This window comes from Parasteatoda tepidariorum, chromosome 6, assembly GCF_982258835.1.
Source record: "Parasteatoda tepidariorum strain Cologne lab strain chromosome 6, Ptep-v5.0, whole genome shotgun sequence".
Lineage (NCBI taxonomy): Eukaryota > Metazoa > Arthropoda > Arachnida > Araneae > Theridiidae > Parasteatoda > Parasteatoda tepidariorum.
This window is the reverse complement of record NC_141760.1, coordinates 20,218,653-20,246,583: the sequence shown is the minus strand read 5'-3', so window position 1 is coordinate 20,246,583 and position 27,931 is coordinate 20,218,653. Positions and strand designations below refer to the sequence as shown.

Here is a 27,931-nt window from a genome sequence, read left to right as displayed (position 1 = left end):
ATTACCTAATTTAAAGTTCTATGTTCCTCATGTAAATTATATAGAAGGGCTTTGGTAAAAACAGTGATGGACCATCTTTAATTTTTCCAAAAGTGGCAGATCTGATAAATCTTAAAATTCTTTTTTCCAAAAGCATTTTCCGATTGGTACTCCACAATTTTAGCAATATATGAAAAAGAACGTCATTGTTTTTCAGTGAGTTGTGTTTTTCTTATGCCATGTAATGATCAGCTATGCAATGTGGCTTGTCATTACACGACTTTAAGCTCTGCACATGCAAAACATGTGGTCATCTTTATTAAGCTACCCTTCTATGCTGTAATGAATTAAAGTTGGGAGACAATCACATTAATATACTGAAAAAATCTTTGATTTTGACGAAACCATTTCCCGGTATATGCTTCGAGTGAACATTTCGTTAAAGTGAGGAAACGACTACCGTCGTTTCTTCGAGAAAACGAATTTCGCCAAACGTAACAAAATTTTTTTTCCCAATGTCACCAATCTATATTGACAGTGGTTATTGGAGTATCAGAAAGGAAGATCCTTTCACCAATTTTTCAATGGCGCAATATTAGGTCAAACGTTGCTTCCACCGTAAGGTAGGTAGGTATTTTATTTACGTCGCACTACAGCTGCATAATGGGCTATTGGCGACTGTCTGGGAAACATCCCCGAGGAGACTCCGAAGACATGCCGTCGCAATTTTGGTCCTCTGCAGAGGATATGGCTCCTCAGATTTGGTAACCCGGCAACCTGCGCGCGAAGTCGAGCACTTTACGGTAGAACAGTTTAACAAGAACCGATGCCGCACACCCTCGGTCCCAACGCAAGCTGTTCAAAATGGTAATCCACCCACTTACTGACCACAGCCAGTGATGCTTGACTTCGGTGTTCCACTAGGAACAGTGTCATTGCGATCAATCCACTGTGGAGGTTTCCACAGTAAGAAGGATAGATTGTACAAAGAGAGAGGAAAACAACATGCGTGCTTCTGACCAGGGTTCGAGCCCCGAATCTTTTTCACATGCGGGCAGTTCTCTGACCAGCGTACGGACCGATCAGCGAAGTAAAAATAAAGCAAGCAGGAAATATAACAATGGAATAATTTCCCACTATGCGATTGAGATCCACATTTTCGTCATACATTTGATTGCTCACGTTTCATCAGAAATCACGTGATTTCGGGACAAAGTGTTTCCTAAAATCAAGGATTAATAAACCATCAAAAGTGAGAGTTGTAAGCTGGCAAAAAATCTGTATTTCGATTAATTTTGTTTGCAGCAAATGTATCAAAAATGTTTAGTAACATCAACAAATATTTAAGTTCATTAACTTGTATATTTTCACAGAATATAAAAAATCTGAGTTATAGTATAATAAATAAAAGCCTCTAAATATAGACATCGTAAACCATTTTGAATAATAACATTATTAAGTTGTTTCCTTGAAAAAGACAGTGACTTACAGAACAAAATGATAGTTCTTCTTTTTAGTATGCATTCATTCTTCATCCGAAAGAAATCTTTCCGTAAAGGGACCATTGTTGACTTACAGAGAAATCATTTTGTAAAATAAGAAAAGATGATATTTATGTAAGACAGTTCATCGTAATCTATGTTTTCTCTTTGTAAAGAAGACATTGTTTTTTTTTTATCTCTTTAGAATAGAGAGTAGAATCCTCTCAAGGTTAACGATTAAATGACAGATGAAAATGGATCTCGGAAATAACATGAGTTTTGGAAGTAACAATAGGTTAGTTTATGAAAGACAGCACTAAATTTGTTTATTTGTTTTGTGATATAACGAGTAACTATGCTTTTATTAAACAACTTTTAAATGTGAGATTTTGAATTTTTTCGAAGCTTATTACAGTTGTGCATGATACGAGAAAACTGAAACTTAAAACTGCATTTTTCAGGCAAGCCAGAATCATAATTGCAACAAATTTTTACCAATTGACTGAACTATTGAAGCTGAATATTTCAAGCAACATTTTTAATTGAAGTAAACAATTTATTTTTAATTGTTGTTTATTATAAGAAGTATTCTTACAAATTTATTCATTTACTATGTTTTGAAGGAAGCATCTAAATTTAATATGAGTTTTAGGCTTTATGATAATACCAATTTCAATCGCTTATCACCCTATTATCGCTAAGTTTTGACGACTTTTCGATTATCTTATGTTCTAAAATTTCAACTGGAGCTGGGTGCCTGATGCCTAGAAAAGTTACAGTTTTGTCCCAACTGTTACACGCAAAACTTGTCATTGTATTATCGATCAAAATTTAATCTATTCGTTTTTCAAAGCAAACTATCAGACGCAGATATATAATGAAAATTATACTGAAATAAAAACAAAATTTACTGGAAACAGCATTTTCCAAACAGACTAAACACACATAATTGTATTTTTGCTAGGCACTTCACTCAAAAAATGAACTGCTCATCCTTTTTGCAATAATCTGCTATCACCACTGAAATGCAGAGAAAAGTATTCGAATGGAAAAAGAAATCGTATATAATGGCCACCGTTTAATGAACATATTGGTTAGTGTAATTAGCAGCTTATTGTCATCAAATTTCCAAGAACGGAATTAATATATACAAGAACAATGAAATTTCATTAGTTTCCATGCTCCTAATATCTGAACCAAAACAACTTGGTAAATCATTGAAATTTACAAAAAAAAAGATTTTTTTTTGAGTTGGTGGGACAGAACTGCCACCAGAACTAACATTTTAACAATCTGTTTTGAAAGAAGTCATCCCTTTTCAGGAGTCGTATAACAACACTGGTTCTTTTTCGCATTTATAGCTATTACTTTTAAATAAACTTACAATGATACCATTAGTATCCCCCTTCCCATAAACCTACAAATACATCACTGGTACCCTTTCCAAGAACACTCGAAAAACTAGCACTAGCACCTTCTGTCTCTAAGGAACCAAGATCTTTTTTTAGTAAAAATCAGGGAATGGCACTAAAAGCATGGCACTTTCCACTTCCACTTTTGTTGCACGTAACGCTATATATTTGTTGTGTGGGTGAATGATCGAAATTTAAAATTTGTACCCTAAAACCCTTGTTGGCCCCTTCATTTGAGTTATTTGGGGTAGTCAATTACTCTTATACCTTTAATGAAACAAACAATTTTTTGCATCACTTTAGGAAAAAGATTATTTGAATGAGAAGGAGTGAGATGCAATCGGGAGGTAGTGTACATTTTGTTCGAATTTAAGAAATGCTTATTTTTCCTCCGTACTTTTTTTGGTCTGAATTAACAAATAACTGAGGTTTTCTTTTTATTAATTATAGATGTTGTTATTATATATCAAGATATATTAAATCCTATCAGTTGATACACTGTAAAAAAAATCCGGATAAAATTGTGGTAATTATCACTTTTTATAGATAAATCCATTTTTACCGGTAGTTTTTACAGCGATTATTAACTTAGAATCACTGAAACATTCTGATTAACTAAATATTACTGTAAATGTATGGTATAACATTTTAAGGTAAAATGGATTTTACGAATGGTACACTCAAAGTGCCGGTACTTCATATTGTAATTTGATTCGGAATTTTTCACAGTGTAACATTCGAGAAGAGCATTAAATATTTTTACATAATCCCTTCATTTGTTGATATCAGGGTTATATTTGAACTCAGATTCCAACATCATTCTGATGAATAATGATAAAAAAAAGATGGGGAATTTTAATATCAACACCGTTAATTACTTTGAATACTTTTTCTATTTCACCTCATTAAACCAGGCAAGATTTTAAATGGCAAATTATTTCTTGATTACAATTCAATCCTTTAGTATGAAGTTTATTCTTTTTTGTTGGCTCCTTTATTCCAATTGATTCAAGTTTTCTTTATTTTATTTTGGTCAGAGATCAATATACTCATTTTTCCACCTGATAAAGTTCGCCAATCCCACTTTTCGCAGATCGGAAGTGAATATTTTTCGCCAATGACTTATCAAGTCAGTGGCTTCTGTAGTTAATGAAGGGACAGGATAATTAAGGAAGGTATTTCGAAATGGAGTGTTTGCTTTTCTGATTTGTTCTTTAGGTCGAAAAACTTATCGAGCGTGTTAGTTACTTCTTGAGCCGATAATTTACTAAATGTAAGAGTGTAACTTTAATCGGCCCTGTGCTTTAAAGAGATAAGGGAATATTCGAGGATTGTGTTTTAAGATGGATAATTATGAGTTGAATAAATATATTGGAAAAAAGTTATCTTTTCTATATTTTTTCGAATCATGTTCACTATTAATTACTTTTAACTACACTTAAAACATTTAAATAAAGTGAAAGTTGAAATAAAGTCTACATGAAAGACTTAAAATATTCAAAAAAATTTTTAATAGAAATTTATATCTTTAGAGGCAATAATTTATCAAATAAAGCAAAGTAGTTTTATTTACATAATTACATTTGCAAAACTTTAATTAGTATATATCTTAGCATACAGCAAAAAATATATAATTATTTTCTCAATTTAAAATGTTTTGTCAAATAACATTTAAAGGAGAATTTTTTATATTACCGTCACCGCCCGCTACTTTGTGCAGGGTTTCTCAGGTTTTAAACTTGGACTTGTAAAAAAACTATGTTAATTTAACGCGGTATAGACCACGCTTATTAACAGCCTTCGGTTGGCTACCGGCACGTTTCACGTGTTTCTTGTAAATTTCATTAGAGATAGTATTTCTTTGGTTTTGTGCTTCCGAGAAGCTTCTGCAATCGACATACCACCAGCAACTGCTAGCAAACATTGTTGCAGCTTTTTTAAAGTGTAATCATGGTAGTTTCTCGATCCAGGTATTATTTTTTATAACCATTTTTCTGTCGAAAAAAAAAACGAATGAAACTTTGCACAACATAGCCCCACAGTGCATATTTTTCATTTTCCGTTTATTTGTTATTAATTTTCACATTTTTTTTAACGCTAACATGATATAATTGTTTATTAATATATAAATAAAATATTTTGCACTTACAGCGATTGTTTTATCAACGTCTTTGAATTTCACAGCTAAAGTTTCCACGCGCACTTTTCGACGTCCGACGTTCTCGGAAAGTTGTTGACATTGGATAAACAAAACACTCTCTGAGATTGTTTTAAAATTCGAAAAAATGTTTGTAGTAATAGAAGAGACTTTTATCTTCAAATTCCTGACATTTTTAACGTGAAAAAAAACATAATACTGAATGGCAGCACTTCAAAAGTGCCGAATTCAAATTTGCACAAAGTAGCCCCTGCTGCACAAAGTAGCCCCAAATGACGGTACTTAATGTATTGTTTGATACGTAAATTATTTGTTATAACACTACAATATTAATTGTTTGATATTCACGAAATCATGGATAGATATTATGAGCAAAGACATGACACAAAATATATGATAACATTCGGCTATTAAACAATATTTTGGAGATATCAAGATGCTGAATTAAAATAAATTACTTAGTTCATATCTAATTAAATATTTTATTTCATTTTTATTTTATAACTGACGCTGAACAGCCACCCAATTTTGAGTTCACGACTACCAAGTTTCAACTCTGTAGCCTCATAATTTTGAGTTCACGACTACCAAGTTTCAACTCTGTAGCCTCATAATTTTGAGTTCACGACTACCAAGTTTCAACTCTGTAGCCTCATAATTTTGAGTTCACGACTGCCAAGTTTCAACTCTGTAGCCTCATAATTTTGAGTTCACGACTACCAAGTTTCAACTCTGTAGCCTCATAATTTTGAGCACAATCTAGAAGAAAAGGGAAAATTTTCTTTCTTAGAAGACATTTTAAAGGAACGAACCACGTATTTGCGTTACATGGACAGGAAAACTACGAAAACTATTAACCGATATTTACGAAACCACGAAATTTAAATTACGAAATCACGAATTTTAATTTTCAGAATAATTTTTTGCGACCAAATATGAACATGCTTTTTTTGGTTTTTAAATCAAGATTTTCCTTGTACAGATTATACAAGGGAAAAAGTTTCATTCCATTAAGTGATAAAAAAATATTTTATGAATTAAAAAAAAATCAAAAGAAATTAAGAACTTTAAAATGCAATTAGAAAAAAAAATGTTTCAAGAAAATATAAATATTTTTCTTTCATATGATATAATATGTATTATTTCGTACCATTTTATGCTACCGATTCTTGAAAAGAATATTTAAGCATTGAAGATTTTGAACAACTTTTAGCTATATGTACTATTATTTAATTAAAAAACCTTCATTTGCTTCAAATATACAAATACTGCAAATAACAGTGGACATGTTTCAAGCATTCAAAAATAGGAGCCTATTCTTTGAAACTGGGAGCCTATTTTTTGATAGGAGCTCATTTTAAGATAAGAGATGGTTTACGGATAGTTAGTTTTGCATTTTCAGCTTTAAAAACTTATCTGCTCAAAATTTTAACCATAGTGACTAAAGTTTTATTGCTTTGGAATTTTTTAATACGTAATACGCATTCATATAAACTATGTCTATAGATTGAACCAATATGTCATGAATTTTTTTTTTGTTCCAATTAATTCTTTTAAAATCTCAGTTAATGTTTTCGGAAAAAGTTCAATGTTGTTTAAAAAAGTTTAACGTGTTATAATGAAATATATTTATTTAAAATATGGATTCGCTTAAATTATAAAGTAGATGCATATTCCAGACCAGTAGATTCATGTAGATAGATAATATAAGATATCATACAGCTGAAGGGCGAAGAAATTTTTTTCCTCCGAATCAAAACATTTTGAAAATTATCTTAAGTTTTAATTAAGTCCTTAATTAAGAAATAATGAGGCAGTAAATTTACAAAATCTTATCCTTACGCTTTGAGAGCTCTTTAAACACCCTATATTATATTCTATAAAAATAGGCATGCAAAATCTCCTGAAACTCTTAGGCAATTTTCTAAAATAATATTTAAAAGCATTATCGAAAAATCAAAATCAGAAAACTACCTTTAACAACAGTTGCTTCTAAGCTAACGATCCATACAGATCTCTTAAAGGATGCTAAAACAAAAATAAAATACTTTCTAAGAATCGTTAAATCATTAGCATCTTCCTATCTTAAACTGATCAGAATTTGAAACAGTTTTACTAAAGTAATCAACACCATTTATTATTAGCTAATGTTTTAAATAAAAATACGAAATGCGGGAAACTTCTGGTCAACGGCTGTTAAATAAGCGGAAATCAAAACTCTAAACGCAGATATCACGCCTAAGTTGGTTGGAAAACATTATCCAATTTTCTTTATTCCCAAAAGAGCGTTATATCGCTCCTAGGTTCTCTCATAATAAGTGCAAAGTCAATTATTTAATTAATTAGAATCAGAAATGCGTTTAATTAACTGTAAGGGTAGTACATTTAAATCCATAGCGTTGGGGGAATCGGGAAAGTTTTGGGTTCCGTTTAAATTTTTATCTTAATACTCCTACAGTATTTGTTTGAATAAATTATTCGGTTGATTAATTACCATAAAACTGCACCTGGGTTTTGTTATGAAGTACTTGTTACTTGTGCCTCAAGTTTTATCAGCATTTAAGCAGAGAATAAATTAAGTACTTTAAAAAGGTACATCATTTTCCCCTTCATCAACTCTTATTCCAACTATTGATTTTGATTTTTTTTTCTTCTTTGGAAATTATGCGTTTAACTTACATGAAACGTGAAGATAAGTGAGCGGTTGAAAGTTAACTGCACCAAAAGTTATATTTAATTAGAAAAACCCTCCTTATTTATTGTCATAGATTATTGAATATTTTTATAAGTCTGATTGGCATTAAGAGAGTTAAAAATTAATTTAAGTTAATTAGGATAAATACAAAAATGAATTTTGAGTTATTTCTGAGGAGATACTAATAACAAACTAAAACATTTATTGATTAAACATAGAACTCAATGACAAATAGGCCTGCAGTGTGCCAGATCAAATTCCTTTGTAAAATCAAGAGAAATTAAAAAAATGATGTTATGGGCTAGGTCAGGTGTGTGTGAAGATTGCGCCCGAGAAAATCTATAACTCTGTCTTCTTTATTTCTTTCTTTGCTCTATTTTTCTTATTAAGTAAGTTCTATAATTTTTTTGAATAAAGTTGAAGACGATAATTTTAGAAACTAATATTATTTTTCTTGGCAACATGGAAATAAAACTTCTGTTATTTGACTCAAAAATAGTGAGCGTAGCTAGATAATTAACCTCGACTAGAAAAAAAATCACGCAAAGAAACTTTATTACCTAAAAAAGTTGAATATTACTTATTATGGTTTACATAATAGCGGAACTTTAAACATTTAATAAAAGGAGGCATACTTAAGTAAGTAATAGAATGTGATAAAAATTTTAACAGTTGAATTGGTTTCTAAACATCATGACTTAAATTATTTGAAAGCATATTTAAGTTAGTAATAAAGGAATGGTACTATTTGATTATTGAGATTTTGACACGAAGACGAAAAACTGGTACAAAATTAATTAAGTTCATTCCTATGCAGAAAGAATTTATTCAAAACAAGTAGTTTCATATCTATTTAGAAAAAGACTTACTTAATAAAATATAAAAATAATATGAAACGAAATGAAAAAAAAACTTTCTTGATCAAATAAAACTTTCTTTGACGCATAACCCCCTAAAGTATAGAAAGGAAGATGTTCCTAACGTATTTTTTTGCAATTATAAATTTTTCTTCTCGAATTTACTAAAAATACACAACGTTAAAAAATTTATTTCAATATTTTAATTTAAAATGTTTGGGATATTTTTATGGTTTAGGTAGGTTAGATTGTATACATGAATATAATATTTAATATAAATAAATATATGAATATACATTATGAATATATAGATATATATGCAATATACATCCGTAATATACAACAGATATATCTAATATCTAGGCAAAATTATATATTTCATTATTGTCACAGGCATATGAACTAAACAATATAGTGCAACTGAGATAAGTTACAATTTTAATATTTTTGCATCGTTGAAAAATGGTGGAAATGCTTAATGTATGTTGAAATTGTGATTTTAATCTGCCAACAATATTTTGGCAAATTATACAGAATGTAAAATCGTCCATATCTTCTGATAAAAGTTTTTAAAATTATATTATTGCTGTATAGATAAATCTTCTAAATGGTTATCGATAAAAAATAAGATCTTATGCACAACATAATTCAATATTTTCTTTTCTCTTATGCTATAATTCTAATAATAATATCTTTTATCATAAAATAATTTCATTCATTCTATTAATGTAATAATTCTATTTTATAACTTTTTCTCCACAAATATACCAAATTTATGTAATGATATAATAAAACATGTCTTTTTTTGGAACAAATAAATTTTTCATAAAATTACTAATTCTTAAAAATCTAAAGAAAAAAAAAATCAAAAATATAATTTTTCTAAATTTTTTTTAAAAAACAACATAATTCGAAACATATAGCAAAAAATTGCTTTTTTTAAAAATTAAATAAAATTTGAAACATGCATTCAAGGAACTTACAAACTAGAAAGCCAATCTTCAGAACAATATCATCGGTCTTGATGCCTGTTCCAAATGATTCAACATCATTCAAAAACCACTATTTTAGAATGAGTTTTAAAATGCTTATTTCTCAAAAAAAGCAAGCAATAATTCCAGCGAAATTGGGCGACATTGGTTCACTAACCATTCACATAAAAGACCTTGACAATGAACTTGGTACGGAAACCAACAACATCTTTCCTAGCATAATTCCAACCTTTTATTTCTTCTGATAAAAAAAATTACCGGAACAATGCATTTTCACTTCGAAATGGTCACTTTTATTTATTCTCTTTTACATGCCTTTTTTATTGGTGGATGCTTTCTACAGTTTGTTGCTTCGTTCCGCATGGCTCAGTTTTCGGAAAAAAAGAACTGGTCTTAGGATATACTTTGGTGGTTTTCGGCCACAATAGACAACAGGCGAGCCCTTTTGTGGATGTGTCAGAATTTATTATAAGGAACTAAGATTGAGAAAGCTATTTTCACTTTCTTTCACGAAATTCTTCTTTCTTGACCAGGCGGTGTGCCTTTGTTGAATGCACAGAATTGTTTTGATAGCTTAGTTCTTAGTTCAATCACGCCTAATATAGAAATATTTGTGTTGAATAAGCAATATGACAGCTGTTTGCGGTGGCAAAAATCGAATTAGTTATAAGAAAAATCGCATTAGATCTCATTGATGAAAAAATATGATATTTCAGAAAAAATGCATTGAGAAATATTTGTATGGAGAAACTACAAAAAATTTTTTCTTCTAATTATTTATCTGAATAGAATAATACCAAAAATTATGTGAATGAAATATGATTGTGATATTTATTTTATCATTAAATAGTATTTTTATAACCTATACAATATAAATGAATATTATATATAATATATACAACCCGTCTTCTGTAACCAAATATTACATTAAATAGTTACCAGTTAGTACATTAATATCGAAAAACCTGTATCTCAACTTTTAGCGCGAAATCAAATAACTTTTCTGTTAAGAGTGTGAAAAAATAGTTTAATCTCATTTCTTACTTCGTATTTAAAGTGAATATCTAAGCTTATGATGTATATTACATATATTTCTAGAGACACAACTTCAATACTGGCAAAACTATTAAGATATTTTGATTTTTTCACTAATTTCAAGTTTGAAATGATATTTGCAACGAAATATTTTTAGAACCCATGAATCATTTTTTAAAGTGTTTATGTACAGGTTCTGGAGAATAAATGGACTGAGAAAGAAAGTATAGCCAAAGCAAGCAGAATATAGGAAAATTTACAGTGCTTCTGGCTCTATGGGAACACCAAAAGTAATTTTTTAAAGGATTTTTGGTGACGATTTTGGTAAAATTAAACATAAAATGTGGTTTTAATGTATGAGGCAAAATTTGCTAATTTTATCATGATATCTTGAAGCATGGCATAAGAACCATTAATTTGGTCAAATTTATTTCTCAATTATGTATTTTTTACTGCATGAGTGGTAATAAGCACTACAATTTCGATAGCTGGAATTTCCAGTAAACAATTACCATATGAAAAGAAAAAATACAAAATTAATGGTTCAAATACCGTACATATTATAAGAATTGGGTCATAAGAATATATTGTCGAGTCTCAGTAGCTCAGGGGTAGAATTCGCTTCTATAACGCCGAAGATCCTCGGTTCGATCCGGGAAGCGGACACTCATTTTTCTATTTAGTTTATGAGCATTCCAGAAGCTTCTGGAATGTTCAGTCTACGTCATTTCCTCTTTCGTTGTTCCTAGGAAGCTTCTAGAACATTCTGAGATAGTATAAAAGCGATCCCGTGATTGTAGAGAAGAGTTCTTCTGGGCGCAGACTAGTTCCCGGTGCTTGTAAATTCCTGATGTTAATAAATTATCAAAACCTCATGTTGTAATCTTCACTAAATATAAAAACTTTAACGTGACAAATTTGGTGGAGGCGCCGGGTAAGAGTTAATCTCCCAATCAATATCACGGAGCAAAACACTGACTGGCTTAGAAGAAGCCGTCGAGTCCAAGGACTTCTACCTGAATTTGGACTATACGAAAAACCTAAAGAAGCCGTTCCTGAAACGACTGTGCCAAAGACAGCCATGGCCAATGTGCCAGAGACAGATATGACCACTGGGGACCAACAGGATATGAAACCTGCATTTTGGATGACTCCAACAGTTGCTGCTGAAGCCAGGAAACCAACAATCTTCCGGGGTACTCCAGGACAAGATCCGACAAAATGGCTGAAGGAATACCAGAGAGTGTCATCGTACAATCATTGGGATGACACTATGCAATTAGCTAATGCCTACTTCTTCCTGGACGGCACCGCAAGACAATGGTACGAAAACAACGAGGAATCACTGACGTCTTGGACTTTATTCGAAAATGGTTTGAAAGTGACCTTTGGAGACAGCCAATCCTACCTCAGACGAGCCAAAGACCACCTCAAGTCTCGCGCACAAAAATCCGGCGAAAGCATCCAGTCTTACATTCAAGACGTTCTCGGACTTTGCATTCAGGTTGACCCGACCATGTCCGAAGGAGATAAGGTTTCCCACCTCATGAAGGGCGTCGCAGAAGATGTGTTCCAAGCCCTTCTTACGAGAGAAATCCTAACAACAGCCGATTTTACAAAGTGGTGCCTGTACATAGAAGAAATGAGACAAAAGAGAGTGGGACGGTACAAGTTTGCCCGATTACCTAATGTTGTCCCTATGGCCGCAGTGGACGAAGCACCTGACTTGGCTGTGCTAATTCGTCAGATTGTCAGAGACGAAATTCAACATGTAAACGCGCAGCCATTCGAAGTCCATCCCCGTGAACTGCAAACTACTGAGGCTTCTATTCGAAACGAGATGGACCGATCCATAGCAGCCCTTACAACCAACCGACCTCCCTTTATCACGACAGGACGCCCGATTGCAAGACCTCCTAGACGTTTCACTACATACGCCGCAAAGCCACAAAATAATGTTCCTTGGAGTGAACCCCAACGAAAGACCGACCTGTGGCGTACCACGGATAACCGTCCGGTGTGCTTTCATTGCGGACGACCGGGGCATGTCGTTCGCTATTGTCGGGAACGCCGAACCATATTTAACGACTACCGATCCAACAACCCGAGAGGATATCCGTCAGCTGACTATGAAGACGATACTACCTACGACGCACCTCCCAGACGAAGATCCCCTAGTCCTGCCCGAGGACGGTCACCGATACGTCGTATGAGATCTCCATCGCCGATGCTGCACCGCCGTTCCAGCCAGTCGCCAACCCGAGAGGAAAACTAAGCCTTGCGCCCTCAGTGGGAGGTGAGGCTGCAATTTTTCGAAATCCTCCATTGGCCGCTAAATTGCAGGGAAACCACATCGACATTCTCATCGACGACGAACCCGTAAAAGCACTTGTGGACTCTGGAGCATCCTTTTCCGTTATCTCCGAATCATACAGACAAAAACGACGAAAAGTCATGTTCCGAGCCTCAAAAGACACTATCCTTAAGGTCGCCGACGGCAATTTTGTGAGACCACTGGGTACTTGTGTATTGCAATTGACCATAGATGATCGAACACAGCCCTACCAATTTACCGTGATGCCGAAGTGCAGCCATAGCGTTATTCTCGGTTTTGACTTTTTGAAAGCATCACAAGCCGTAATTGATTGTGGCCGAGCTGAACTTACCTTTGACGAACTTTTACAAGATCAACCAACGAAGCCTTGTACCTTTAACCTTCATGCTGTGTCTGACTTTGTCATCCCTGGCCGTTCCTTCAAACGCATTACAGTAAAAGCCCCAGAAAAACAAGAAGACATTGATTTAATAGTCGAAGGAAATAAAATTCTGTGCATTAATCAAGGAACTGCTATCCCCTCCTCTATAGCCTCCTTTATCAATGGCGAAACTTCAATATGGGTGGCTAATGGACATGCACAAGCACGTCACATCCCAAAAGGCATGTGCATTGGTTACGCTGAGCCTGCCAACTCCGACTACTTGAACACGTTGACGGAAGTACCTTCATACGCTGATGTTGAAGACTCAAAGCGCACTGACCTAGTCGACTACTCTCAAATGATGGCCGAAACCCTGAGCACGGAGCAGCGAATGCAATTGCAAAACCTGCTGAGAAGCTTTCAAGACGCATTCTACTACGGACTATCGCGCCAAGAATACAAAATAAAAGTGAAACACAAAATAGACACCGGAAGCCACCCAGCAATCAGCCAAAGACCATATCGAGTATCTCCTACAGAGCGACGCATAATCAATGACGAAGTTGACAAAATGCTGAAACGGGACATCATTCGACCATCAGAGAGTCCGTGGTCGTCTCCGGTTGTGCTAGTTTGTAAGAAAGATGGAAGCTGGCGATTTTGCGTTGATTATCGTCGCCTCAACAAGGTCACCAAAAAAGACGTTTATCCTTTGCCCAGAATAGACGATACTCTAGACTGTCTTAAAGGGGCCCAATACTTTACATCGATGGATCTGCACTCTGGTTATTGGCAAATAGAAGTGGACGAGGCTGATCGGGAAAAAACAGCGTTCGTCACTAGTGAAGGGCTATATGAATTCCAGGTGATGCCGTTCGGATTATGTAATGCTCCTGCAACGTTCGAGAGAACTATGGATAACTTATTACGTCACCTAAAATGGAAAATGTGCCTTTGTTATTTAGACGATATAGTTGTATTTTCGCACACCTTTCCTGAACACCTTCGGCGATTACGCTGCGTGCTATCCTGCATTCAAGAAGCCGGACTTACTTTAAATCCCAAAAAGTGCCAATTTGGCGCTAACGAAATCAAAATCCTTGGGCATCTTGTATCCGGACGAGGAGTAAAACCTGATCCAGATAAAGTCGCAGCTGTACAAAATTTCCCTACACCGACGACTGTGCATGATGTCAGAAGTTTTCTGGGTCTGTGTTCTTACTACAGACGATTCATCCCAAAATTTTGTTTCCGTGCTAAACCCCTTCAAGAACTTTTAAAGGGAGACTCAAGATTCTGCTGGGATCAGGCCCACATAGATGCATTTAATGACCTCAAATCGGCACTGACTTCACAACCTGTATTGGCATTATTCGATGAAAACGCACCCACCGAACTGCATACCGACGCCAGTGGATATGGTATAGGAGCCGTGCTGGTCCAGCAACAAGACGAAGAAGAAAGAGTCATCGCATATGCTTCGAGGACCCTATCTAAAGCCGAGAGAAATTATTCGACCACTGAACGTGAATGTCTGGCAGCTATATGGGCAATAGGGAAATTCCGCCCATACCTCTTTGGGAAGTTCTTCAAAATTATTACTGATCACCACTCTCTATGTTGGTTAGCCAATTTACGAGATCCATCTGGTCGACTAGCAAGATGGGCTTTGAGGCTTCAAGAATACGACGTCTCTATTATTTATAAAAGTGGAAGGAAGCATGCTGATGCAGATTGCCTATCACGAAATCCGGTTCCTAACGAAAACATTTCAGGAGTTGAGTCCCTTGCTGCGGTGACTGACTTGGCTTCGGAGCAACGTGACGACCCGCAGCTTGCCCAGCACATCAGAGTCTGCAAAAATTCAGCCGACTTGTCAAGCGCAGGGTTCTCCATGGTGAATGACATCCTTTGCAAGAAGAATTTTGACCCATCTGGAAAACAGTGGCTACCAGTCATTCCTAAGAAAATGCGGTTAGAAATTCTCCGCCATTTTCATGATGAACCTACTGCTGGACACCTGGGATTGACAAGAACATATGATCGTCTCCGAAAGAGATTCTTCTGGCCGGGGATTTTCCGAAGCGTGCGCCACTACATAACACATTGCAAAGAGTGCCAGCGTCGAAAAGCTGTCCCACTGAAGCCACCCGGCTACCTGATCCCCATACCTCCAGCCGAAGTCCCATTTCAGCGTATTGGTATGGACTTGCTTGGACGTTTTCCAAAATCACAGGATGGAAATAAATGGGTAATCGTATGCACCGACTATCTTACACGATACGCTGTGACAAAAGCTATTCCCAATGCAGAAGCTCCTGAAGTAGCAAAATTCTTTGTTGAAGAGATTCTTCTAAAACACGGAGCTCCGAGAACCATCATCACGGATCGTGGTCAAGTTTTTCAGTCGAGACTCATTGCCGAGATCAACCATCAGTGCAGCGTAGTTCATCGGATGACGACCGCATACCACCCTCAGACGAATGGACTCACAGAGCGCTTCAACAAAACTTTGGCAGACATGCTATCCATGTACATAGACGTTGAACACAAGACCTGGGATCTGATTTTGCCGTTCGTCACGTTTGCTTATAACACAGCTAAGCAAGATACCACTAAGCATACGCCATTCTTCTTGACGTTTGGACGAGAGGCTGAAACAACATTAGATACCATGTTCCAGTACCCCATCGAGGATTCGGAAACAGACTTCATTGCGAGGTTGAAGATCCGTGCAGAGGAATCTCGCCAGTTGGCTCGGATCCGCACTTTGGAAGCGCAAGAGAAAGACCGACGTCGCTATGATTCCAAGCATCGCGCAGTGTTCTATCAGCCTGGTGACTTGGTGTGGATTTTTATTCCTGTGCGCAAGGTAGGTCGCTCCGAAAAACTTCTCAAAAAGTATTTCGGCCCGTATCAAGTTTTGCGTCGCATTTCGGAGGTCACCTATGAAGTTCAAGATTTTGACCCTACATCCAGGAGGCGTAAACCAAAGGACATCGTTCATGTTCTCAGGATGAAACCCTACTATGCACCAGAGGCACAAGAGGACTTGTTTCCAGGCACACCGAGTACAGACCAAAACATGCGGGTCGCCAGAGTTCAGAATCAAAATGCAAGAACTGATGTCTCCAAGGCGACCACGGCCTATTCCGGACCAATAACAAGATCACGCAGGAACCTATAACAGCGAGACGCTGTTCTTTTAAGACGGGAGTAATGTCGAGTCTCAGTAGCTCAGGGGTAGAATTCGCTTCTATAACGCCGAAGATCCTCGGTTCGATCCGGGAAGCGGACACTCATTTTTCTATTTAGTTTATGAGCATTCCAGAAGCTTCTGGAATGTTCAGTCTACGTCATTTCCTCTTTCGTTGTTCCTAGGAAGCTTCTAGAACATTCTGAGATAGTATAAAAGCGATCCCGTGATTGTAGAGAAGAGTTCTTCTGGGCGCAGACTAGTTCCCGGTGCTTGTAAATTCCTGATGTTAATAAATTATCAAAACCTCATGTTGTAATCTTCACTAAATATAAAAACTTTAACGTGACAATATTATAAGAATTGGGTTATAAGAATATATTATAAGAATTGTGTGATAAGAATATATTATAAGAATTGTGTTATAGGAATATATTATAAGAATTTGGTTATAAGAATATATTATAAGAATTGTGTTATAAGAATATATTATAAGAATTGAATATATTATAAAAAAATTTTTTTCTCCAGAAATGCTGCCACCTGCCATTAATTATTCTACTGTAATTTTACCAGAGTTTTTTTTCCGTGTATAAGTGTTGAATTAGCAAGTTCACTAGAGTGCAATGTATAATAAAGCCTAAACGAAAATAAGTTCAGATAATAAAGCCTAGGTTATTTATTAGTCAACGAATATTCCCGAAATTGCTTTCGATAAATGTTGAACTCTGAAACTCGACCGAGTGTAACGTGCGTGCAGACGATGTGTCATTTGGTCATCCACATTTAAATTAAATGACCGTTCGAGCAGATCACGAAAAAGAAACATTTGTATTTTATTTAATGGCTGCTCTTGACCTCGCATCTTCAGTATTCGAAGGTCATTCTCACGAATTGAATCACGCTTCCATCCTTGTTTCATTCAAAGAATCCTCATCGTTATTGTCATCACGTTCTATCAGCATCCACCCACGCAAAATCGAACGCTGTTCTTTAGTTTCGTTTTAAGCATCAATCAGAACTTAAGTACCGCCTTAAGGTAATCATTAAGTAACCGTTAAAAATACGCGATAACGGTATTTATGTGGAAGAATGATTGACGCATCAAATTGTTATTATTATGTATACAATAATTCGAAACTTCAAATTTTTGAGGTTTCTAAGCGTTCGGAGAAATGCTATTTGAACCCGGGGAAAGTAAGTTTTGAAAAATTCTTAAAAAGTAGAATTTTATGAATGCATATTTTTAGGAAATTAATTCAATGATTGCAATATTTACGCAACCGTAATTTTTTTATTTTTCATTTATTTTTTACAGTTCAGACTACTAAAACTTATCGTACTTGATTCAGTAATTTTTCTAACAGCAGACATTCTAAGATCTGTAAGCTTTCGATCACCTTTAAGTACTGTCCGTATTTTTTCGTACTTTGTAACCCATATGCGATACACGATAATAGTACATGCATATTAAGGTACTCCACAAACGTATTTATGTGGAGGGAGATGCCGTAGCAAACTGTTATTATTATGAATATTATACTTCTTTTCGAAAGTTCATATTTTTGAGGTATTTAAGCGTTCGAAGACTTGCTATCAAGAGATCTTTTCACCCTTGGGCAAGTAAATTTTACAAAAATAAGCGAACAATATTTTTTAAAAAAAATCTGAATTTGATTAATGCAAATTTGAATTTGATATTTCAATATATAGAGAAACTATCGTATCCTGATCTGTCGCGCCAACTACAAAGGCCAAGGCCCTTTAAATTTTAAACTTGCAATTTCCTTTTTTTTTTTTTTAAAGAAAGACATGTAGAGGCTTGCATGAAGGGTGGCAACGAGTTATACCCTTCGAGTTTTATTCTTTCTGTGATTTTTTTTCTTCTCGTTCGCGCTGCCCGAAAATTGCTTTAACCTGGTGATTATTCTGCCATCACGGCACGGAAATCTTCCCCAAAATATTAATTAGTCTCTAAAATCACCCTTTTTCGCAATAAAAATCTGTTTAAAATTTATGTTGGATTAGATATTACATAAATGCATATTTTTAGGAAATTCATTTTATAATTGCAATTTTTGCGCAGACGTCATATTTCTCCTAAAATTTTTGACAACTGAAATGTAATGTATTGGTTCCATTACTTTCTAAAATCCGACGTTATAGAATATGCAAACACTGGATTACTGTAAATACAGTTCATATCTTTATTAGTTATAGCTTTCCAATCAAGATCTTTTAGTTGTAAGTTATTTCTACATTCCTGACAGTCAAAGTGTATCGTATTTGATTCAGTAATTTCCTAACAGCGGGCATTTTAAGATCCGTAATCTTTAGAGTACTTTAAAATACAATTCGTATTTTTTTATTGATATAGCTTTTTTGCTGAGATTTTTTCTTTCAATTTTTTCCATTTTAACACCCAAAATTGATAACATCGTATTCGATTATGTAGTTTTCGAACAACAGATCTCTAACAGCTCTTAATTTAGATCACTGCATAGACAATTAATATCCTTTACTGTTATAACTTTTAATCTAAAATAATTTTCCAACTTTTTAAAGTAATCCCCATTACAACATTGTTTCTCTTTATTTTCTTCTAATATTTAATTTTAATTGAAAGAAAACATATACAAATTGTAATTATAATAAAACATATACGGATATTTTATTGCTTTTGTTTTTAAAAAAAAGGTAAAGAAAGGATTATAAAAACTAAATAATCAAAGATGTATACATTTTGATATGTATTTTGCTGAACATGAAGTATAATTTTCTTTAAGATATTAATCATAAAATGCAATTACAATAACTTATAGTTAACATTGAAGCAATTTAAAGCTTACTTTACACTGAAATGTTAAAATAGATTTTTTCGGAAGTTTACCTTATTCATTTTTGTTTCAATATAGTAACCCGGAAGTACCAGTGTATATTTATTGCTACAGTTTGAAACTAATGCTGGGTCAGTCACTTTTGAAACAACTTTAACAAGCTCCGTAGAGCAAACAGAACCGATTGATATTGTTTCGACCCAAACCATCTCTTCAAGCTACATTTCCCAACTCCAGGTTAACTGAGTTACGTCATAGAAAATGCAAATAAAATGAAATTGAAGTGTCACTTTCTCAATCGTAAATAAAGATGAGACTAGTCTCGGTTCATAGAAGTTTAGAGATCTTATTCGCTTCGCAAGCCAACCTGAAGGAATCGCTTTCATTCATTTCTTGGTTTATACTGGTTAAAAAAGAAGTTTTTGGCGGTAGCCGAGCCTTTTATTCTGGCATGAAAAAGTGTTTTTTTCCAAAATAGACGCGGTCTGTCACATGATGCTTTAGTTTCCTCTTTTCTGTACTTACTTTTTTCTGGAGATATAGTGATGATTTATAGCCCAACAGCACGCAGATAGTGAAAGTTTTACGGCTATATTTATTGAGTCTTTTTTGCAGATAAAAGACCGAAATGCCTCACTTGTTATTGCGTGAAGAATTGTGGAAAGCGGTACTAAATCGTGGTAACAAATGGGAATTTACTGCGTTCTTTTTTGCTTTTGTGCATGTGGCGCAGGTGTGAAAAAAAGTAAACCTCAAAGTAATTTTTTTTCCAATTTACTTCCGATATAAGTCACACATTTTTATTTACTACCTAGTATGCTGACGTTTCTTTAATAACTGGAAGATATTAATTTTACGGAAAACTGAACACAATCAGCGCACGTTTTTTCTTATTTTATTTTTCGCTCATTTTAGGAAGGATTTACAAATCCTAGTTTTTGAATTATTTTCCAATCTTTTATTAGACTCCTTGATAATTCTATGCTTGAATTTTTGTACTTATTACTCACCATCTATGTATATAACAATGAAAGTCTGTCTGTCTCTGTATGTGTCTTTTATAGACTCCTAAATTTTCCGAACAAAAGCGAGGAAATTTGGTATACAGATAGTTCAAAGCACGAGGAAGATCACTGTCGACATTAGAACAATTTTACGACAAACAGTTCGAGCGGGATGAATGAAAAACGAAATGGAATTTTCTGATTGTTTTAGCATTATCCAGCCATTGTTTTAAATTTAATTATAGAAAATTTATTTTTTCATGTATTTTAAAGATATCAGTGATATTTGCTTGCTTGGAACTCTCTTTGATCAAAAAAGTTTATTGCACGTACTTTACTATTTAATTATTTTGAATTCTCTATTTCAGATAAATTCAATGAACAGCTTCAATGTGGTAGTATTCGTGGTTTACGCCATCAACTAAATACTTACAAAAGTGTCTAATACATGTATTTATTTTGTTTATGACATTTATTTTGTTTATGATATTATATTAATTATATATATGAATGAAATTACCAGCCTAAAACGAAAATACCTAGCGAGTATTGAGTATTTTTTCTCCCACTACCAGAAGCAAAAAATTTTTTCGCCAAATTCGAAAAATTGCAACGCCTGAATGGGGACATTAACACCTTTTTAACTATCAAATTATGTAATCTGACAATCTGCCTTAAAATGATAACGATATAAATGAAGAGTTTTATCATTCGCATTATTATGTTTAATCATTTCGATTATTATCGTCGGATTATTTTTATCATTTACATCTAAATAATTGACTACAATATTTCTTTTTAATGAATTAAAATAAGATTTGTGAAAGTATTTGCACTCAGGAGAAATCTCCCATCCTCTGAAGCAAAGAAAGTTTTAATCTACAGCTTCAGCTTACAAAGCCTGAATCGGAACATCACCCCCTCTATATCTATCATACTACATAAAAAGACTATCTCCCTTACAATAATAAACTTTATAAATAAAGAGTTTTATCATTCTTTCGATTACTTTTTATCATTCCGATTATTACAGTCGTATTATTTTTGTCATTTCAATCTAAATAAATGACTATAAAATTTCTTTTTAATTGTGAAAATGTTTGAAGTCAATATTATTATTGTAAATATCTTAGATCGTAATATTGGACGTTGAACTTCGAAATTCAGAATTTAGATTTCTTTAGCAGCTCATAATTGAATTTGCAGGGTATAATTTAAAAAAAGAAAAAAAGACATTTTTTACACGAGCGTTTATGAAGAAAAATCACTATTAAATTGCATAGAAACATAACAATTTATTGTAAAGAAAATTCAAACCTAATCTTGAGAAATAGTTTTTATTTTGTGGTTAAGATAGCACATCCTGGTTTTATTCCAACTATTCTTCTCTTGACGTGTAAGGTGTAACGTCCATATGAAAGTATAATGCCCTGCTGGAAATTTTCCAGCTTTCTTAGAAATCTTTAAGAAAACATTAATTAATAAGGGAAGCGTGCATATGTTGTTTACGTCTCAGGAGATTATATATCGATTAAGGGACAATTCCTTTTCTTTATGCATCTCAGATGATGTTAAACTTACTTAATGGTTTCTTTTAAAGAAAGGAAGAATAGGATTGAGATTTTTTCTTAAAAATTAAGATTTTATGTTTTTTTTTGGTCTGTAAAAATGCCACAATTTTTTATACTAGTTATTGAATAAAAAGCACAATGAACTTTGAAGAAAATAAGATTTTTTCATTTCTGCGTTAAGTTTTAAATTTTTGTTGATGTTAAAGGGTTGGGGTTTGATTTATATTCATGGTATATAATTTGATGCCTTTATTTGAATAAATAGCTTTTATTTCTGTTTTTTTAGTTTCTATATAATTTCATAATCCTTAAATTTGTTTTTGTTTACAGAAATGAAATAATTGCGCATTGCATTATTTATAAGAAATGAATCAAAAACACTCTTGAACTTAAAGTCTAAAAATATTTTTAAAGCAAGAAATAAGATTTTTAATTAACTATTATTTCTTAGTGTGGAAGTAAACGTCAGATAAAAATGCGTTGAACGTGTGAGAGGGGTTATTGCCATTACTTTTTCAATAAAATGCTGTTTTGAATAAAAAAGTTATTCTATGCTAAAGCTAATTCAGATTCTATGCTAAAATGTATTTATGAGTATTAAAGCAAGCTGATTATATTATAAAGTACATATTCCATACTACAAACAGTGTTTTCTATTTGAAAATAAATGGCTTCGAAATGAAAACCAGCATATTAGAAGGGGAAAAAATGTAAAATTTATTAAAATATTTGCCTTGAATGACGGATTCTTAGACGTCATGGTGATCCAACGCCCGGAAATTGTAAATCTCTCCTTTTCCATAATAAATGCATAATATGAATACAATGCAATTTTTAAGTCAGGCATTAAGCAATTTTTAGTCACATTAATGAAAAAGCAAAAACAATTAATTAAAATGTGTTAATAAAATTTGTTGTTTCAAAAAAGTATAAAAATTAATATTTTATAAGGATTTTCTTGTTAATCACAGTGTTTCAAACTAATGGTAGCATATCATATTTGGCATGTCATAATATCATATGTGATACGTAACTTAAACTCAAGGCGCTTAGTTCTGAGTCTATGCAAACTATTAAAATACGTGGAGATAAATATATTAGAATCGTTAATATGGCAACGAAGATTTAACAACTCATTGATTTATATAAAATTTCTTTCTCGAAAAGTATTCTCGAATATTTTTGATAAAAGTAAAAAAAAAAGATAAAGTATTATGCTTTGTTCGCATAAGTTCTGGAATATCTTATTCTCTTTATGTCAACTTGTATTTTTAAACTACTTTTTTCCTTTACTAACACAAGTTGAAAAGGTTCGAAGCATTTGCATAAGAAAACCACAAAACAATGCAGAATGGTTTTATTGAAATTGAGATAAAGAATTTTTTTTTTTCAAATTTGATGCTTTGTTTTTTGTTTCCCTATTTGATTTTTTTAACTTCACTAAACATTTTACTTCAATCATTCAATTTTTCATGATTAATGTAACCTTTTCTAAAAATAATATAACACAATACAATATTTTTAAATTATTTGAGCTCAAATTGGGGAAAATTTCGAGATTTATAAATGACCATTGGAATGATTTATAAAAGACTGCTTTATTATTATTGAGCATTTTTTTCCAGCATAATAAATTATTAGTACTTTAATTCCCATAAATACTCTGTAAAAAATTCCAGGTCAAATTACTGTAAAAAATACTGATACTTTGGCTGGATCTTAAAATCCATTTTACCGTAAAATATTATACTATAATTTTTACAGTAATATTTATTTAATTCGAGTGATTCAGTGATTTTTTGCAATTAATACTGTATTAACTACGGTATGTCAGATCCGCAACATCTTCCAGTAAATATAGAATTTTTCGATAAAAAGTACTGTTTAACGTAGTTTTTACACCTTATTTATTTTATCTTTCACGTTTTCTATAATAATAAATATTGAGTATTTCGAATTTCTGAAAATACAAAAGAAGTAAAGCTCTATTCTTTAGTTATGGTAGTAGTAAAGGCTTTTGATATCACCACGCATGCAAAATAAAAAAAATAATTAAAAAAACTTATGATCTAATGATCGGATTTTTACCTTGTTAAGTGCTCTTTTAATGGACCCCAGATACTTACTTTAAATATGCTAATTAATTTGTTCAGATCATGTTTTAAGTTTAGAAATCATACAGAAAAACATAATTTTTCTGAAGAAACATGCATTTTTTTTCGTCTTAATAGATTTTTTTACAGAAAATACAATCAAAATAATTTTGTAAGCAAAGGTTAAACTTTGTTTACAAAATAATTTTGTAAACAAAGGTTAAACTTTGTTTACAAAATTGTTTTGATCGTATTTTCTGTTTTGTAATTCTCCTTTCATCACATTGAGAGCCAAAACTTCGAATCCTTAGATCGAAAATCATAGGCTTGCTCAAAGAAATATAGTCTTTGTATCTGATTTAAGTTAAAGCGTCATCTACAGATTTTAATAAGCATATTTAAAATTAGCCTCTCAAACAGATATTATTAGATTAACAGATATTATTATAGTACGACATACTTAAGGCACGTAATCACAGAGTCAATCCAGTAATCACTGAGAAGAAAAAGAATGGACAAAACTACCAGAATATTGCAACTTTTGTCGTGGTTTTGGCTCTGGGGGAACAACGATAAAGTCTGTAATTTTTGCCGAAGCGCTCTAACAAGGATTTTGGTTAGATTAACAATAAAATACGATTTTATAATAAGTAGTAAACTATGGCAAATATGGTACAATCTGGTAATTAATTCATGATACGTTAGAGCATGAGGGCATAAAAAACCTTTTATTCGTTTAGATTGACTTTTCAGATTTGCATTTTTTGCTAAATTTGTGGTAATAAAAGATGCAATCTTGAAAACCAGAATTTCCGGTAAAGCGTTACCATATGAACGGGAAAAAAGTACCAATTATTAAATACCATATATTTTAGATTTATTAACCAAGATAACGTTGTTTTTTTGTTAAAATTTTTTTTACTTCAAGTATCTTCAGCATACAGTACAGTAACTTAATAAGAATTTTTTCTGCGTGATTAAATCAAAAGTTCCTAAAGGGTATTCAGTTTTTTTTATTTTGTGCTAACTTTAGATCAATGCAGAATTTTCAAGAAATAATAATCATGCTGGTTTAAAATTTCCCTACGTTTTATAAAAACAAAACTTTTAGAAACTTCTGCATTATTATTTTGTGTACAAAATCATTAGAAACTAAAATTTGTTCCGTTGTTTCTTGCATGTATTCAAATATTCGACACACAGATAAAACACATTTTGTATTTTCAAGGGATATTAAGTCTCATGTGTGGCATTAATATTTCACCCTCGTTGCTTTCATTAACAAACTAGAGTTGGCACGTTACTTCTTTGTACTACTGTCGATTTCTCAATTAGTTCATTCTCAAAATAAGTCACGTAATTCGATAGGTTTCGACTGCAATGCCTTATGCAACAAACTGAACATATAGGCTTCTATAAAAATCGAAGAGTATTAGCGAAATTATAATTAAAAATACTTTAACAGCAATCAGAAATTTTAAAATTTTATAAAAACGTTTTAAAAAGAGTTAGGGGCACAAATAGTTTTGAATTTGCTTTTGTTTGATGGATATTAGTTAGTAGGGGCCCGTTCTTTGCTCACAGCGAGGCAACAGCTTTCGCAGTTTTTCTCGGAATACTTCATTATTAGAACTCGCTTTGCTCACTCATCGGATATATTTGAATTTAAGTTTGCCTCACTATGCATGCTGATATTCTTTCTTAAAATTAAGTTCTATTATATAGATCATATTAATTTTGCAAAACTTTGTTTTATAAGCATTTCATTTTCATACATTAGTGTTTTATATATCAGAATTATGCATTTTATCGTTGTTTCACGACACTAAAATATAGGTCTAAATTATTATTGAAAATGAGTAAATTAAGTATAATAAAAATTAAAATATATATTATTTTGTTTGTGGGTATGAACTATTCGCTGTTAACCTTTCATTTCTTCCCTTCTTATAGGTTGTCTCATCTTTTTGCTGCTTACGCGAAAAAAAAATTTACAAAATCTGCAAACTCGTACTTTTAGGCGTTCATTCTTATGACTGCTCTCTTACTTGATTGTTGGTTGCGCAAAAAAAAAAGAAATTACTTTTTTTGGAGTTAAAGAGATATACGTGCTTAAATAATGCTATTCTTCATCGTTGAAATTTTAACTAGCCTTAACAGCCCGTCTATTTCAAATTTACGTATATATCAGATATCTCTACTCAGAATTTTTGAAATTTAAAACCGAACCAAGAAGATCAGAAACTGATTGATCAAGAGTTGAAATCAATTCACCTTCATAGAGGAATTTTTGGGAATAACTAACGTGCATCGGAGAGAAAAATCACGAAACTCTTCAACGTTTTTCCGGGCAATAAAGAAACTGTAACCCACAAATTTTCTACCATTTAAAATACTTTTCGTCGGTGTTGCGGCTGATGTAAGGCAAATCGTGCCAGTAAACGAGGGATTTGAACCTGAATCACCTCATTGGAAAACGAATGCTCTATCACCTGAATAATTAAATTAGTATCACAACTAGAATGGGAAATAAAACTAGTTTTGGTATTTCTTCTCAATGAACTTCAAGTGACAGTTGGTCTTAAAATGCTTTTTGAGTATGCATTCTCGCAGAGAGACTTATTTGTAGTTTAACGGAAACAGCAGAGTTTGTTTTACATTGCCTTTTTAATCAAATTAGCCTTCTTCAGACGCGAAGAAAACCAAGGGCATTGTGATTACCGTCCCATAGGTGGCGTCTTCGATGAGTTTGTCGAAAAATTTAGATTAACTGTTATTCCAATTTCTATTGAATCCCCCCCCCAATTGAAGATTCCGGTTTGTATTATCAATGAAGCTCTTATCCAAACAATTCATCAACGCTTGTTATTTTCAAATCAAAATGTTTAAAAACTTCGCTTTAAACATTTACGTATTAGGAAAACTAGCTAAAAATATGTTTTTACCAATTCTTACGACAAATTTTTGAAACCGAAATGAATGCGATGAGATTTAAAGACAACACGAGCGTGAATATTGTAGTGGAATACAGTGCTTTGCATACTTTTGATGAAAAATAAAATGAAATCCTAAACAGATTTTTTATATCAGAATAGTTTAAGAAATCTATAATTTTGATACACTTGACATTTGACATGATACATTTTGACATAATAATATTCATTGAGAGAAAAAGTATGGTCAAAATTACCAGAAAATTGTGTTATAGACTCCATGGGGACACCAAAAAGCTCGATAATTTTTATCTAAGTGATTCGATAATGATTTTGAAAAAATTAACAATAAAATGTGTATTATATTATATAATAAAATTAGGTAATTTAATCATGATACTTTAGAGCATGGCATAACAACCATTCATTTGATTAAATTAACTTCATCAGTTTTTTATTTTTACTGTATGTGTGATAATAAAAACTATAATTTTGAAAACTAAAATTTCTTGCAAAATATATACGAAAGGAAGAATTACTAAATGAATGGTTTAATTCAGCTTTAATTAACAGAATTATGGTGTTATTAATAGAATGAATAATGGATGTCATTACCGTACTAATTTTACTAGAATTTTTTCATCGTGTAGATAAACATTAACTGCACAATTTACATTGTATCATTTGCAGATTTTATAATTATACTTTAATTTTAAATTGATTGTAAATTGATAACAACTAAAATTAAAATGAAGTGTAATTTTTGAAAAGCATCTTAAGAAAACAGCTAGTTATTTTCCAAACTGAAAAATAAATCAGTAAATGAGTGAAAGTTCTCTGGTGATTATAAACATCTGTTTCTGCTTTTAAAAAGAAGAAAAAGAAACTGAAAGTCTGCATTTAAACTGTTTCTAATCACAAAACATAAAATGAAAAACTGGTACTTTTAAAGCCTCATTTTGATAAACGAATTCCAAGAAGCTTCACTA

The 27,931-nt window shown here is 32.7% G+C and overlaps 1 protein-coding gene across 1 annotated transcript; it reads left to right on the top strand.

Moving 5' to 3' along the window:
* The first annotated feature begins 11,195 nt into the window (after positions 1-11,195).
* On the top strand, positions 11,196-13,396 carry LOC147807668 (uncharacterized). Its single transcript, XM_087165504.1, has one exon. It carries the CDS (start codon positions 11,691-11,693, stop codon positions 12,882-12,884), a length of 1,194 nt encoding a protein of 397 aa, XP_087021630.1. The 5' UTR covers positions 11,196-11,690; the 3' UTR covers positions 12,885-13,396.
* The last annotated feature ends 14,535 nt before the right edge of the window (positions 13,397-27,931 follow it).